General features: G+C 53.4%; 1 protein-coding gene across 2 annotated transcripts; it reads left to right on the forward strand.

The window, feature by feature from the left end:
- Positions 1-1,212: 1,212 nt before the first annotated feature.
- Positions 1,213-11,142, forward strand: CD276 (CD276 molecule). 2 transcript variants are annotated; one of them, XM_026856447.1, is made up of 8 exons: positions 1,213-1,365; positions 1,864-2,014; positions 3,458-3,808; positions 4,198-4,494; positions 6,306-6,446; positions 8,078-8,119; positions 8,587-8,622; positions 10,018-11,142. In XM_026856447.1, exons 2-8 carry the CDS (start codon positions 1,954-1,956, stop codon positions 10,038-10,040), a joined length of 951 nt encoding a protein of 316 aa, XP_026712248.1. In that variant the 5' UTR covers positions 1,213-1,365; positions 1,864-1,953; the 3' UTR covers positions 10,041-11,142. The 2 variants fall into 2 exon arrangements, with proteins under 2 accessions (XP_026712248.1, XP_026712247.1); XM_026856446.1 differs by lacking the exon at positions 1,213-1,365 and adding an exon at positions 1,409-1,716.
- The last annotated feature ends 1,528 nt before the right edge of the window (positions 11,143-12,670 follow it).

Here is a 12,670-nt window from a genome sequence, read left to right on the forward strand (position 1 = left end):
CCCGGACTGGTGGGTGAGGCTTTTCCCTGGACCAGCGGATGTTTTCTTCACACCTCCAGCCATCTAAGGGTGACAATCTGACAGCTGAGAATCTGGATATTATAAAAAAGCAGCATTTTGGTTGCATGATAATAAATATTAAATGGGGAACGGGTGACATATGGTCCCTGGGGTCCTGCTGCAACAGTATATTTAATTATTCCTTGGGTATAACCCTTGGGAGGGTTCTTGCCATGCACGAGGGCATCCCTCTTCCAAGGGACGTGTTTGTGGGGTTCTCTAGATCCCACCCGTGACAAAAGCTCAGGTCTGGGGCTGAGCCTGTTCTTCGGCTGGGGTTCAGCCCACAGGTGTGGGGAAGCTGAGGCACAGAAAGGTGAGAGACCCACTGAAAGACTTCCGACTGCAGAAGGAGGGTTGGGGACATGGGTGCCCCTTCCTGTGACACCTCTGAGACGGCCTGGCAGGACTTATAGGTCACAAAGCCTATAAAAATATAATTTATTTTAGCATCACCAGGAAAAGGAAAGGGCTCCAAGGGTGAGCGTGAGGGAGATGAGTCATGGTTTCCCGTGCCTGGGCAGCTGAGTGATGCCCCGTCACCCTCTCCCGCCGTGGCTCCCTCCCTTCCCGGCTGCCTGGGGTTTGGCACCAGGTTGACTCTGGGCTCGTCTGCTTGGGAAAAGGCGAGAGTCAGGGATTTGGTTTAAGAAAACAAGCTGCATAATTTGTTTTCCCCAAAGGAGCCCTGTGCTCGGGACAGAAGGAGAGGGGAAGCCTCCCCAGAGCTCTTAGGGCAGAGTTTCCCCCTCAGTTCCCCCTCCTCTGTGTGCCTCAGTTTCTCCACCCCACCATATGCCTCAGTTTCTTCCCTCTCATGTGCCTCAATTCCACCCCTCCGTGCCTCAGTTTCCCCCATGGGCACTGAGCTGAGTAGAGCTTTGGAGCTGCTGTTTCCTCCAGTAAAAGGGAGTTAAAGGAGGAAGGCACCAACACCCAAAGTCATTCCTGCTGCAGCCTGAGAGACAATTTATTGCGAATACAACTACTGCACTAAAAACCATCAGCACTAAGGGCTCCAGGTGGGACAGTGGGGCTCTAGGATGTGCTGGGACAGGGATGGGACACAGAAACAGCAGCGCTGGCTGTGATATATGGGGCTCATTTATGCTCTGAGGGAGGAACGTGGATCACGAGGGGCCTGGTGAGTTCTTGGCATGGCTGGGGAGGGATGCTCGGGAAGCAAACCACAGTAGCCAGCGGTTCTGGGCAGCTTGCCCTCGCCTCTCCCCACAGCCAGCTCTTAGATGCTCTGATTTTATTCCTCATTTTCTGGGGCAACCTCATGCCGGAGACTTTCCTGTGGTGAGCAGGGATGAACCTCACACCCCTTGAGCCGTTGGTGGAGCCAGAAATCTGCAAACATCTTTTGTTTGTTTTTTGAGCCGTTTTGGACACCAGGAGCTAGTTGTCTCCTCTTGGAGGACAGGGATGTAACAGCCCAATGCTGCAGGAAAAAAATGGGAAAGAAAGAAACAAAAGGGGAGGAGAAGCAGCAAGGAAGGGAAGAGGCTCACGTGGCTCCTCTGGGCACCAGCCAGGGCCTCCGGCACAAGTGCTGCCTCCGGGTCTGTCATGTCCCTGGTGCGGGGGATGCACCGGTCCCTTGGCCGGTGCCAGGCTGGAGGCAAAACCCCTCCTGCATTTTGTGATGGGGTGGGTGCTCTGACTGCTATGTGGCAGCTGGAGGGGACGTCTGGCATGGGATCCTGATGCCCTGGGGAATGCTGGTCTCATGACCTCTCTTGCTCTCTGCTCCTGCTTCCCGGGATCATCTGAGAATTTTCTTCTATTTTTCCCCAGGTCAGGGCACTTGTGGTGAGGGAGAAGACTCCCCATAAGAAGGTCACCCGGGGCCGTGCTTGCTTCTGCTTTCTTAGCCGACCTTTGCTCATGCCAAGGATGCCCTGCTGCCCGCTGCTTGCCCTGGGAGTGCTGGCACTCAGCCTGGCAGGTGAGTGGGGCTGGGGGGGCTTTGGGGCTGGCGTGGTCTGTGTGTCACCACTCCGAAGGAGATACCCTGCATGCCACGTTCATCCCAACAAAGCTGCCATTGACCTGTGGTTCCTGGTGGCAGCGCCCACAAAATGGTTCTCCTGGTTTTGTGGGCCTCCAGCTGCCCAGGGCATCACCCCATGGGTGTGATGGCTTCTGGTGCACTCAGGCCACCCTCATAGCAGGGGACACCACCTCCCGTGTGCTATAGTTGAATGGCAAAGCCCTGGGAGGACTAAATCTTGAAGCTTTCTGACTTACCTGGGTGTGTTCCCATGCACTGCACCTCCTGGCCTTCTGGCATTGCAACACCCCAACCTGGGAGAGATGTTGGCACTGAATCCTTTCGGGATGCTCAGCAGCCAGCAGTGGTTCCAGCCAGGCTGGGTAATGCTCCTAAAACCTGCTGGTGTTTATTTATTATTAGCCAGAGGGAGATGTGATGCTTTCGAGTCTGCCTAGAGCCAGGCAGGCAGTACTGAGCTCTCTTCTCCTGCCTGTCTGCCCATCTGCAGCCCCTGGCAGGTCTCCTCCAGCCCGGCTCCTTCCCGCAGCTCTTCATCCTCCCCGCTTGGGCTCTTGCTTGAAATTTAATGTCTCATTGCTGCCCTCGTCCCCAGGGAGGTATTTGCTGTGGTTAATGGCTTTGCTGTGTTCTGCAACAGTTTTGACATCAGAATACAAAGTAAACCCTTGGTCCAAGGCTAGGATTTTCCCCTTTTCCTCCCTGTTTAGGGGTTGGGAAGAATTGGTGAATGAAGCACTGGTGGTGCCCTGGGTCTGTTTTGGGGGACATTGCTGCTTGCTGCCAACGGGCACCCCAGGAGGAGGATCGGGTAGCCCTAGTGTGGTTGGTGTTGCTCCCTGACACGATGGCAGGGTAGACATCCCGCTGTGGCTCGGCGGTGCGGTTGGCACGGTGCCATGGCACTGGGTCGAGGTTGGCAGCTTGCTGTGGCATGCCGGTTGGCATCACACTGGAGCACTGGTGCCATCTAGCGCCCTCCAGCCCAGCCACGGCGCTGCCCAGAGCTGGCTCATCCTGGGTACACGGGACTGGGTCCCTGCTGCCGTCACCCGCTGACCTCCTCTCCCTGCGGGGAGAAACCAGACTGCGTGTCCTGGGTGGGTTTGGGTGCAGGTTTGGGTGCCTGTGGCAGCAGATGGCAGCTGAGGGCAGCGATGCCCCAGGTTCTGTGCTGGGTGTGGGACTGTCTCCCTGCTGGCAGGGTGGGCTTGGCTGGGGGTTGGTGCTGGCGAGGGTTCCAAGGTGCCATCTGCCCACGGGTCCCTCCCATGGACATCTCTCGATTTGCATAGATGTTATCCAGATGGAGAATTAAGGAGGTGCTTCTGCAGGCTCTTGCCACCATGTGCTTTTACCCTCACCACCCTCCTGCAGGTGCCATGGAGATCCAGGTCCCGGATGAGCCCGTGGTGGCTCTCTTTGGCCGAGATGCCACCCTGCGCTGCTCCTTCTCCCCAGAGGCCAACTTCAGCCTCGATGACCTGAGCCTCATCTGGCAGCTGACGGACACCAAGCGCTTGGTCCACAGCTTCTCTGGTGGTCAGGACCAACTGGCAGACCAGGGCGGGGGCTATGCCAACCGTACAGCCCTCTTCTACGACCAGCTGGCCCAGGGCAACGTCTCGCTGCTCCTCCGGCGCGTGGAGATCTCGGATGAGGGCAGCTTCACCTGCTTTGTCCGGGTCCAGGACTACAGCAGCGCGGCCGTAACGTTGCAGGTGGCAGGTGAGAGATGAAGAGTTTGGGTGCCCTGGCATGTATCCCCCAAAGAAAAGGGTTCTCCATCATGCTTTGGTCCTTCATGGAGTGTCTTTCTTTCTCCACCCTTGCCATGGTCTCCCCAATAATTCAGCTCTCTGTTAGAGACTGACCAGCTGCATCTCCCCAGAATACTGCTTGTGGGGTGTGTGGTCCCTTCCCTGCCACGATGGAGAGGGTCTCAGTTGAGAGGCCACATGGAAGCCTGGCATAAATGAGCCAAAGCTGGAGAGGCTTCAGCTGGTTGGTCTGATCAGCTGGAAGAGTCGGTCCTGGGGCTTGCCCAGCCTCGTTGGGTTTCTCCTGATCCTTTGGTCTTCTCCATTGCCTCATGCCGGCTGTCCTCTCCCTTGCAGCTCCGTACTCCAAGCCCAATATGAACCTGGAACCCAACAAGGACTTGAAGCCGGGAGATCTGGCGGCTGTGACTTGCCACGCTTCCCGCGGCTACCCTGAGGCCAGTGTCCTCTGGCAGGACAGTCAGGGCAGCAACATCACTGAAAATATCACCACATCCCAGGTGGCCAACGAGGAAGGTCTCTTTGATGTGCACAGTGTCCTCCAGGTGCTGGTAGAGCCCAGCAGTACCTACTCCTGCCTGGTGCGAAACCCGGTGCTGCAGCAGGAGACTCACGCCTCCGTCACCATCACGGGTGAGCCAGCGAGGGCCAAAACTGGGGCAAGGAAGGGATGGGTAGTCTGTGTAGCAGGATGCTCTGCCTAAGTTGGGGGGAAATAAGATCATTGTCTCAAACTTTGCCCCACTTGTATGGGCCTTCTGATGGAAAACTACCAGACATGAGGGGTCACGCTTACCTTAGCATTGAAGATTAGCCTCAATTATAACCTCAAGAATAAATGTTATGGGGTAAGATGTGACACCAGGTGGTTCCTAGAAAGAGGAAGAGGGGAAAAAAAAATACACAGACAGTGTTTTGCTGAGCTAGAAGATTTGGCTTGGCAACAAGTGACTGTCAGTCAGTCGCTTTATACTATAAAAGCCTAGTCCTGCTTTTGAACAGGAGGGATTCTAACACACCCTTTCCCTGTGGAGTGTGTTTGGATATTCCTCCCTTGAGCGGGGACACCCCTCAAGGTTACCCCTTGAGGCTGAGTGAAAGAGCTTCCCACAGGCATCAACATGGGTGAGTAACATCAATCTCTATAAAATAATTACTTACCAAGCTAGCTTTGAACTATTGATTTAGGGAATGATAATTATAATAAATAATAGCTATAGCTTTTATACTGTGTAGTAGATGTTCTGGTTAATGTCCTTTGGTCTAATCACACCATTATGGTCTCGTCACACCACATCAATTATGATTAAGTTTTTATTTTGCTTGCATAAGTAAGTTTAGTTTGCTATTTTTAACCCCACGGGACTGTCTGAAGATGGTTACTGTGGTGGCATCGGGATCCATGGCACAGAGCCCCCGTGGGGGTTGCTAGCCTGTATCTCCGTGCTACCTCTCTCCCTAGGGATCTACACGGGTGACTTGAGGCTGTTCTGTCCTCCCTTGTCACCTCATGTCAGTTTCCCAGCTGGAACCAGCACCCTTAGTTCTTAGTCTCTAGCTTTGCTAGTTGCCCCATTCCAGTCTAAACCACCCCGGAAAGCTGGCATAGCTTGTGGTAGTTGTCTTCTCCTTATCATGTGGCCATGGGATGCTCACAATTTGGGGTTCTCCATCCCAGCTGCAACAATCCTTCTTCAGAAATACAGGCTGAAGGAGTTCATCAGGTACCTTCAGCCTCACTGCTCCACTCCAAGCTCCTCTCACTGACCTCCTGGAGCTCTTTATAACCTCTTGAGTGGAGCATAAACTTTTTGTTTGGATGCGTCCAACTCTTGCAGGAAGACTCATGTGGATGTTGGTCGGGGACAGAGTGGTGGCTTTTACTTGGGCTCCCAAGCACACTAGCAAATGTGGTCAGCCTTGGGGTGATGTCAGTGCAGGGGCAGGGTTTGGAGTAAGACTTTATTTGAAGAAGGAGCAATATTAGGAAAAATCAGCTTCCCAGCACTTAGGGACCCCACGCCCTGGTGGTCCCTGACAGGCCATCCCAGGCACTGGGGAAGGTGTCCCCATCCTTCCTGACCTCGCGGCATGAGATGAGAGCGGAAAGGGAGTAGGTAGAAGGTCATCTAATGCTGGTTTTGAGCTTCTAAGTAAGTGAAGGGTCAGCCTGCCATTAGATTTTATTAGTGCAATTATTTAAATGGTTAACAAAGTATTTTAGGGAGTGACTTGACTTGCTGCTTCCCTGACTGGATCCAGATCTGCTGGGGGAGGCCATAATTAGAGGCACTGATGAGTTTTCACTTTCAAAGCCACCCCTGGTGCCACTGACTCACTCCATGGGGACGTGCCCCTGCCACCGTGGGGTCCTGGATGCTGGGCACGTGTCCTCCTGGTCAGGCAGTGGTGCTCACTGTGGTGGTATTTGTCTTTCCCTCAAGGCCAACACCTCGCCTTCCCCGCTGTGGCACTCTGGCTGACGGTGGGACTTGCCATCTGTGTTGTGGGGCTGCTTGCCGTCCTGCTGTACGTGTGCCAGAAGAAAATCCGCCAGAGCAAGGAGGAAGAGGAGGAAAATGCAGGTAATGTTGTGGGTACCTTCCACTAAAAGGGATGGGGTTTGCCAGGGGTGACAGATGGAGAGTGATGGATGGGGGGAGATGGCGCAAATTTTAACCGCCACGGGTTTGCCTTGGTGGTGGCACCTTTTAAAGGCTGAAGGGATGCTTGGAGCTGCTAAGGTTGGCAGGCACCAGTAGATCTGTACCGGAGAGCCTGTGCTGGCTGCATGCATCGCTCCAAGAGGCTCTTTCAAACATACACCTGGTTACTCTGCCAGCCATCACGTCTCTGCCTTTCACCTTGTTGCTGCGGTCATCCTCTGCATGTCTGGTACCCACAACCGAGTGTGTGTGGCACATCTCCTCCGAGAAGGTGCCTCTAGCACTTGCCACTGTGGAAATGCCAAACTCTTTGACCAGCAGAAATAGCATGAGAGGTGCTCCATGCTCTTGTTTTCTGCATCCTCCTTCTGTCCAATGTGTGGGGTTTTTTCACTGTGAAGACGTGTTTGCACAAAAAGGAGGGGCTTTGTTGCTTTAAAAAAGCTGCCGTGCTCCGAAACTGACTGCAGAGTGGCGTTCCCTGGTTGTTTTCTCTCGCTGACTCCTGAGGCACTTGCTCTGCCAAAGCCTTTCCCTGACAGCTTGTGCTGTGGGGCTGGGACCCACAGCCTCCCTCCCCAGGGGCTCTCTCTGCCGGGAGGGTGTCGGTGCTGATGCCACCAGCATGTTGCCTGGCTGTTGAGTGTCCCCAGTGGTGGGGACTGAGAGGGTTTTCCCTGGCAGATCCCAGGGAATCGTCTGCAGGATATATTAAAAAAAAAAAAACCACAACATATTTTTTCCCTCTGTGACAGAGTATTTTCTCCTTAGTCAGGGGATTTGCAGTGCTGTGATGCTCAACCATAGCCCTAGGCAAGCTGACATCAGTCCTTTAGCATCAACACACAGTTCCCAGCCCGATGGCTTCACACCCTTAGAAATAACCTTTTACTGTGACTCTTAGTAGCCGGCAACAAGGCAGAGACCCTGCCCATGAGCCTGGCAGCCATGGGAGACAGGAACAGCAATTTTTTCTGGTCTTTCTGGCCAGGAACAGCATCATAGCAGATCTTACCCGTGGGGTGAAAAGCTCCTGGGCTCCATGGCAGGGTGGCAGCATGGTGGGTGCTGCAGGAGGGAGAAGGGGACGTTGATCCCTCGGTGCTGATGGGGTGTCCTGGAGATGCTGGGGGATCCGTGGTCTCCCCACTAAGCCCCTCACTGAGTGCCGCTCCAGATGGTGGCTCTGCTATAAACAGGGAGGCGAGTGGCTGTGCTGCATCGCCCAGAGCTGTTGCTTTTTCTGCTTTGCTTTGTAGGGGATGTGCCACCCCGGCACAGCCTTGTGCTGGGGGAAATACCCACCGCGGGCTGCTGGAGGGGGGTGCTGGGTGCAGGTGGGTACCAGTCATCTCCTCCCCAAGAATTGCCAGTAGCTTGGCAGCGCCTGGTCCTGAGCAGACCCCGGGATATGTGGTGATCGTGGGTGGCTCCAAGCAGCCGGAAACAGCGGCGAGCCGAGAAGCATCCACCAAACTGTGGGGTTCAGGGTGGATGCTGGGGTGAAGCCTGGCAGATGCTTCACAATGCTCTGGCTTGCTTTTTTGCAGGGACGGAGGAGCAGGATGAGGAGGGGGAAGAACCCAAGACAGGTGGGTGTGTGGTTCTTGTTTATTGTATATGTGAGTGCATTCTAAGTGTGCTCATGCCACTGTCCCCTACGTAAGCAAACACCTTGGCGTCCTTTGCACCCTCCATCAGTGCTCAGCCCTCCCCATGCTTACCCGCTCTTGCTGCACCCTCTCAGGCTGGCAGCTTTCTGATAAGCCACCCTATCTCTTAATAAAAAAGCACTTGTGATGCTCTGCTGTCATCAAACGGGTTAATTATATGCCCAGTGATTGCCTTTATCTGCTGGCGCAGGAGCAAACCTGCTTGGAATGCCAACTCCTTCACTGCCAGGGAGATATAGGGACCAGGGGTTGGTTTGTGATGGAAACTGGTGGGTGCAGTTGTTGGGGTTGGTTCCCCAAAATGGGGCTCCTCTGGGGACACATTCCCTTGCAAGCCTCTGTCCTGCGCGGTGGGGACTGACCATGTGCTGTTTTGCTTTTCACAGCTCTGCAGCCGCTGAAGAGTGCAGAGAGCAAAGACGGTGAGTGCGTTTGCCAGGCAGCAGCGCAGGACCATGACCTGGCTCGTGGTCAAGGTTTCTTCCTAAGCACACTGGAGATGATGCTCAGATCTAAGTTTAAAGCATCTATTGCATCTCCAACATCCATCATTGGGGTTCTGTAGGGTTCCCCGACCCCACCCCCCCATTTTTTTCAGTTTTTCTCATTTATTTCCCCATAGTTTTCAATCACATTTTCCCAGATCAATTATTTCCCAGCACCCGTTTGCACTCCAGTTTTGGCTGTGCTTGCTCTGGCTGCTGCTCCTGTCTCCCAGTAGCAATGGAGCAATGAGACTGACAGCTCTGATGTGGCCATTCTTCTCTTATCCTTCCTTTTCTTGGGCAGCTCAGGGCTGAGAAAAGCCTTGTGCCACTAACCTGGGTCATTGCAAGGAACTTGGGAGTTTTGAGTGTTGCCATCAGTTTTCTAACAGGAGGGGAGTTGCTGGGGTCTGTCCTTGCCTTGCGGAGAGCGTGAGCTTCATCCCTCCCCATGCAAAATTCCCCACTAGCAGCCCAATACCAAATTTATGGTGGAAATTCATAAGAATTAAGAGTCCTAGCTCCTGTTTCTGCCTTTCAGTAACTGCTCCCAGCCTCCTGGCTTCATGCTGCCACAGCCCATCACCCATCCCAGCCCAGTGATGGGCTCCAGCACTTTCCATGCTTGGTCAGCCTTGTTCCTCCCCGACTCATCTTTCTCCCAAGATCTCAATCTTTTAATTTATTTCCTTTCTTATTAAAGGCGGAGACTTGGCCTCTTCTGCTGGTGAATTGCTGCTAATTTAACCCTTCCATCTTTTATTTACAGCCCTGTTGTTTCACTAGTGCCATTTCCCCCCCCATCCTGATAGGTTTTTAAAAGACTTTTCTTCCTTCCCCTTCACACGTTTAGCGAAGCATCAGCTGACTGCTTTTCTCTTTTTTTTTTTTTTTTTTTTTTTTCATGCCCTTATCTCCCCCTCACAAGCCTCCACAGCCTGTGCTTTGCTTCCCAGCCCCTTTGCTTTTCATTCCTGATGCAGCCTGTTTGCTTAACCCCATGTGCGAGACATCCCCCACTTGCTCATCGACCACTTTTTCAGCAGAAACAAAACTTGAATAATAACATCTCCCAGGGTTTTCTGGCTGCAGGGGGTTTTCTAGCCAGAAGGATAGATGGAGGGATAAAAACACACCTACATGTGGCTAGTTGTATTTGCCTGAGGGTGGCATCAGCCCTGGGAGTGGGGATCCCAGTTTTCCAGGGCAAGGATGGCCCAGAACTGCCAGCAACCAAATTAACTGGACCATTAATTTGGACCCGTGAATTATTACTCTTTTTTTAATGTCTTCACCAATTTTTATTTAGTCTTTTTTTCTTTTTCTCCCCAGATAATGAACAAGAAATTGATTGACGGGACACCCCCAAACAGCACCCTGTGCCCTGGACCAGCTGAGATGTCCCCAGTGGGGATGAACTCTGGGTCCCCTGGGGAGGGCACAGACCTGCTGCCACCCCTTGTCCCTGGCCACGTCACCCTCCTTCCCCAGGCACGTCTTTGGGGCGCCCTGGGGCTGGAGAGAGGCTGAGTCTCTTTATCCCCGGCGAGCCCCGAAGATGGGTGCATCCTTCCTGGGGACGGTGTGTGTGGGGTGGAGGCTCTTCCCTGGTCATCTGTCCATCCCCATGTGGGGCTGAGAGCAACCAGGGTCGACTGTTCCCACCAGCCCCCTCTGTGCCTGCTCCTGCATGGCTGCAGCCGAGCCCAGCCACCTTCCAGGTGTCTTCCAGGGCAAATTTCGGTGCCTTTTCCAAGCCTAGAGACCTTGAGAGGGGTGATGGGCTCAGTGAGGTCCTTGGGAGCAAGCAATGGAGCCCAGGAGGCTCGGGGAAGATGGATGGGACCTGTAGGACCCCCAGGCACAGGGGACAGAGCTTGGTGCTCTTGGCCCGGATGGTTGCACCTCTCTGGGGACATATGGGGACAATTATTTCTTCATGTTGCACCACTGTGGTTCCTGTTGGACTTTTATTTTTGCCTTAAATGCAAAATCCCATTGGGGCAGTTATCCCCTGCTTTGAATTAACCCGGGGGATTTTTTGAGGGAGGGGGGTCAAAAGGCAGGGCTTTGGGGGGACCTGCCGGCCAGGTGAAGCCCCCCTGTCCTCCTCATGGTGACGAAGCTGATGCTTTAGGGGCTAAAGCACTGGTGGGGGCATACCTGGCCAGCGTGTGGGGTTGAGCCCTCATGTTTCCCATGGGATCAGCGGTCTTTGCCCTGGTGTGTCTTCTGGGGGTCCTCCTTCCACTGCTGGGTACCTGCAGGGTGCGTGGGGGCATCCAGGCTCCTGGGGTGAACAGGGTGGTGTGTCCCTGGTCCCGCTCTGCTAGGTGGAGAAGTCCCCTCTGTGCTCCTCTATGGCTCTTCAGGTTTTCGTTGTTATTTAAAATCCAAAATCTGAAGGGGATTTTTGTGCTTTGACAAATAAATCTGGGGGTTGTTTTGGACAATGCTTTCAAGGCTTGGCGTGGTCTCCAGAATGCATCTTTGCTTGTAAATAGTTTAAATATTGAAATTCCCAGAGTGAAACCTTTGTGTTCCCCTTTCAGCCCAGTCCTGTTTGTCCCTTGGTCCCCTTGCCACTGTGGCACCTTGCACTCTGCCACCCTCATGCATCACCCAGCATGGGGAGAAAACTGCTCCAGTGATGGAGAGATGCCTGCCCTCGTCCTTCCTCTTTATTTTAGTACCTTAAACAGCAGAATGAAGAGCAAAATCCCAAAGGGACATTGTCATCCATCTGGGATAGCTCCAAAATTCAGGCTGGTTAATCCCATCAGTGGGATGCAAGCGGGGTCTGATGGGGGCTGGTGGGGAAGGGACCTTCCTAAGTCATCCACAGAGGGTTATTTTAACTTGTCCTTCCCCAGGCATGAAGCCAGGCTCTCCATTTCAGTAGAAAAATATGTCTAAAAGTGAGCAAAGGGAAAGCATGCTGGAATCAAACTCAGATTAGGGAGGGGATGGATGGTGATTTCATTTAGAGGGTTTGATCTACAGCCTGAATTAAGCACTGCTGCAATTTTTAATGAGGTGCCAGAAGGTACCATTAATATTATTTATCATCCAGATGCTGGGCTGGGGGAATGAAGCCATTAACCACCCCCAGCTCCTTGATGGGCAGCAGGATGAGTTGTCCACATGTCCAGAACATCTTTAAGGGTCCTGAGATGGTGCCAGCATCCCTGGGGATGTCTCCTCCAGCTGGGAGCTTTCTGGGGCATTTCTCTGGGCAGATTTGAGGGTGGTTTTTTTTTTTCAAAATGCAGCCTGGGCCATGCAGGGAAGGGAGATCCTGAGCGTGACAAGGGAGAAAATCGTAATTAAGCTATGTCAGCCCAGGGAAAACGTTGCTTAAGTTGGATCAGGCTGATGAGCTGTACTGAATTGTGAGCTGCTTCTTGGGGCTGAGCTGCTCACTGCTGTCCCGGGGTGGGTGCTTTAGCATGGGATAAAGCACCCCAGGAGGAGCTTAGTTGTCCCCTTGTCCCCAGGTGCCATTCTGCTTTTGGGTCTGTCCAGAGGATGGGTCTTTTTGGGGGAGGAAGTCTTTCATCTTAGTCTTCAAGATCTCCTTAATCCAACACACTGGTTTGTAGATGCTGTGGGTGAGACCCAGGCAGAGACAAGGCTGGTCAGCCATACACTGTGGTGTGGTTCTGCAGGGATTTTTCCATTCCCCAAAAGCCCCAATATCCTTCTCCACCTGGTCCTGGGTAACAGTGAACCTGGCAGCTGGGAAAGTGGGATTTAATAAGGACGCAGAGCGTGCAGGACCCGGCCCTGAGAGCTGGCAGCAGCTCAGCTGCTGGAGGTTGCTTGTGTTTTCTCTCATCCCTCCCGGGAGCAGGCGAGGCTGTGAGTTCATACAAACACCCTTGATGGGTAGAAAACAATATAAAAATCACATTTGTCAGGTTATTTCAGAAAGCGCCGGGGTGAGTCTCTCCCCAGTGCCGATCGATGGCGGCTTGATTCTTCC

This window comes from Athene cunicularia (assembly GCF_003259725.1).
Source record: "Athene cunicularia isolate RWA chromosome 10 unlocalized genomic scaffold, athCun1 chr10_part1, whole genome shotgun sequence".
NCBI lineage: Eukaryota > Metazoa > Chordata > Aves > Strigiformes > Strigidae > Athene > Athene cunicularia.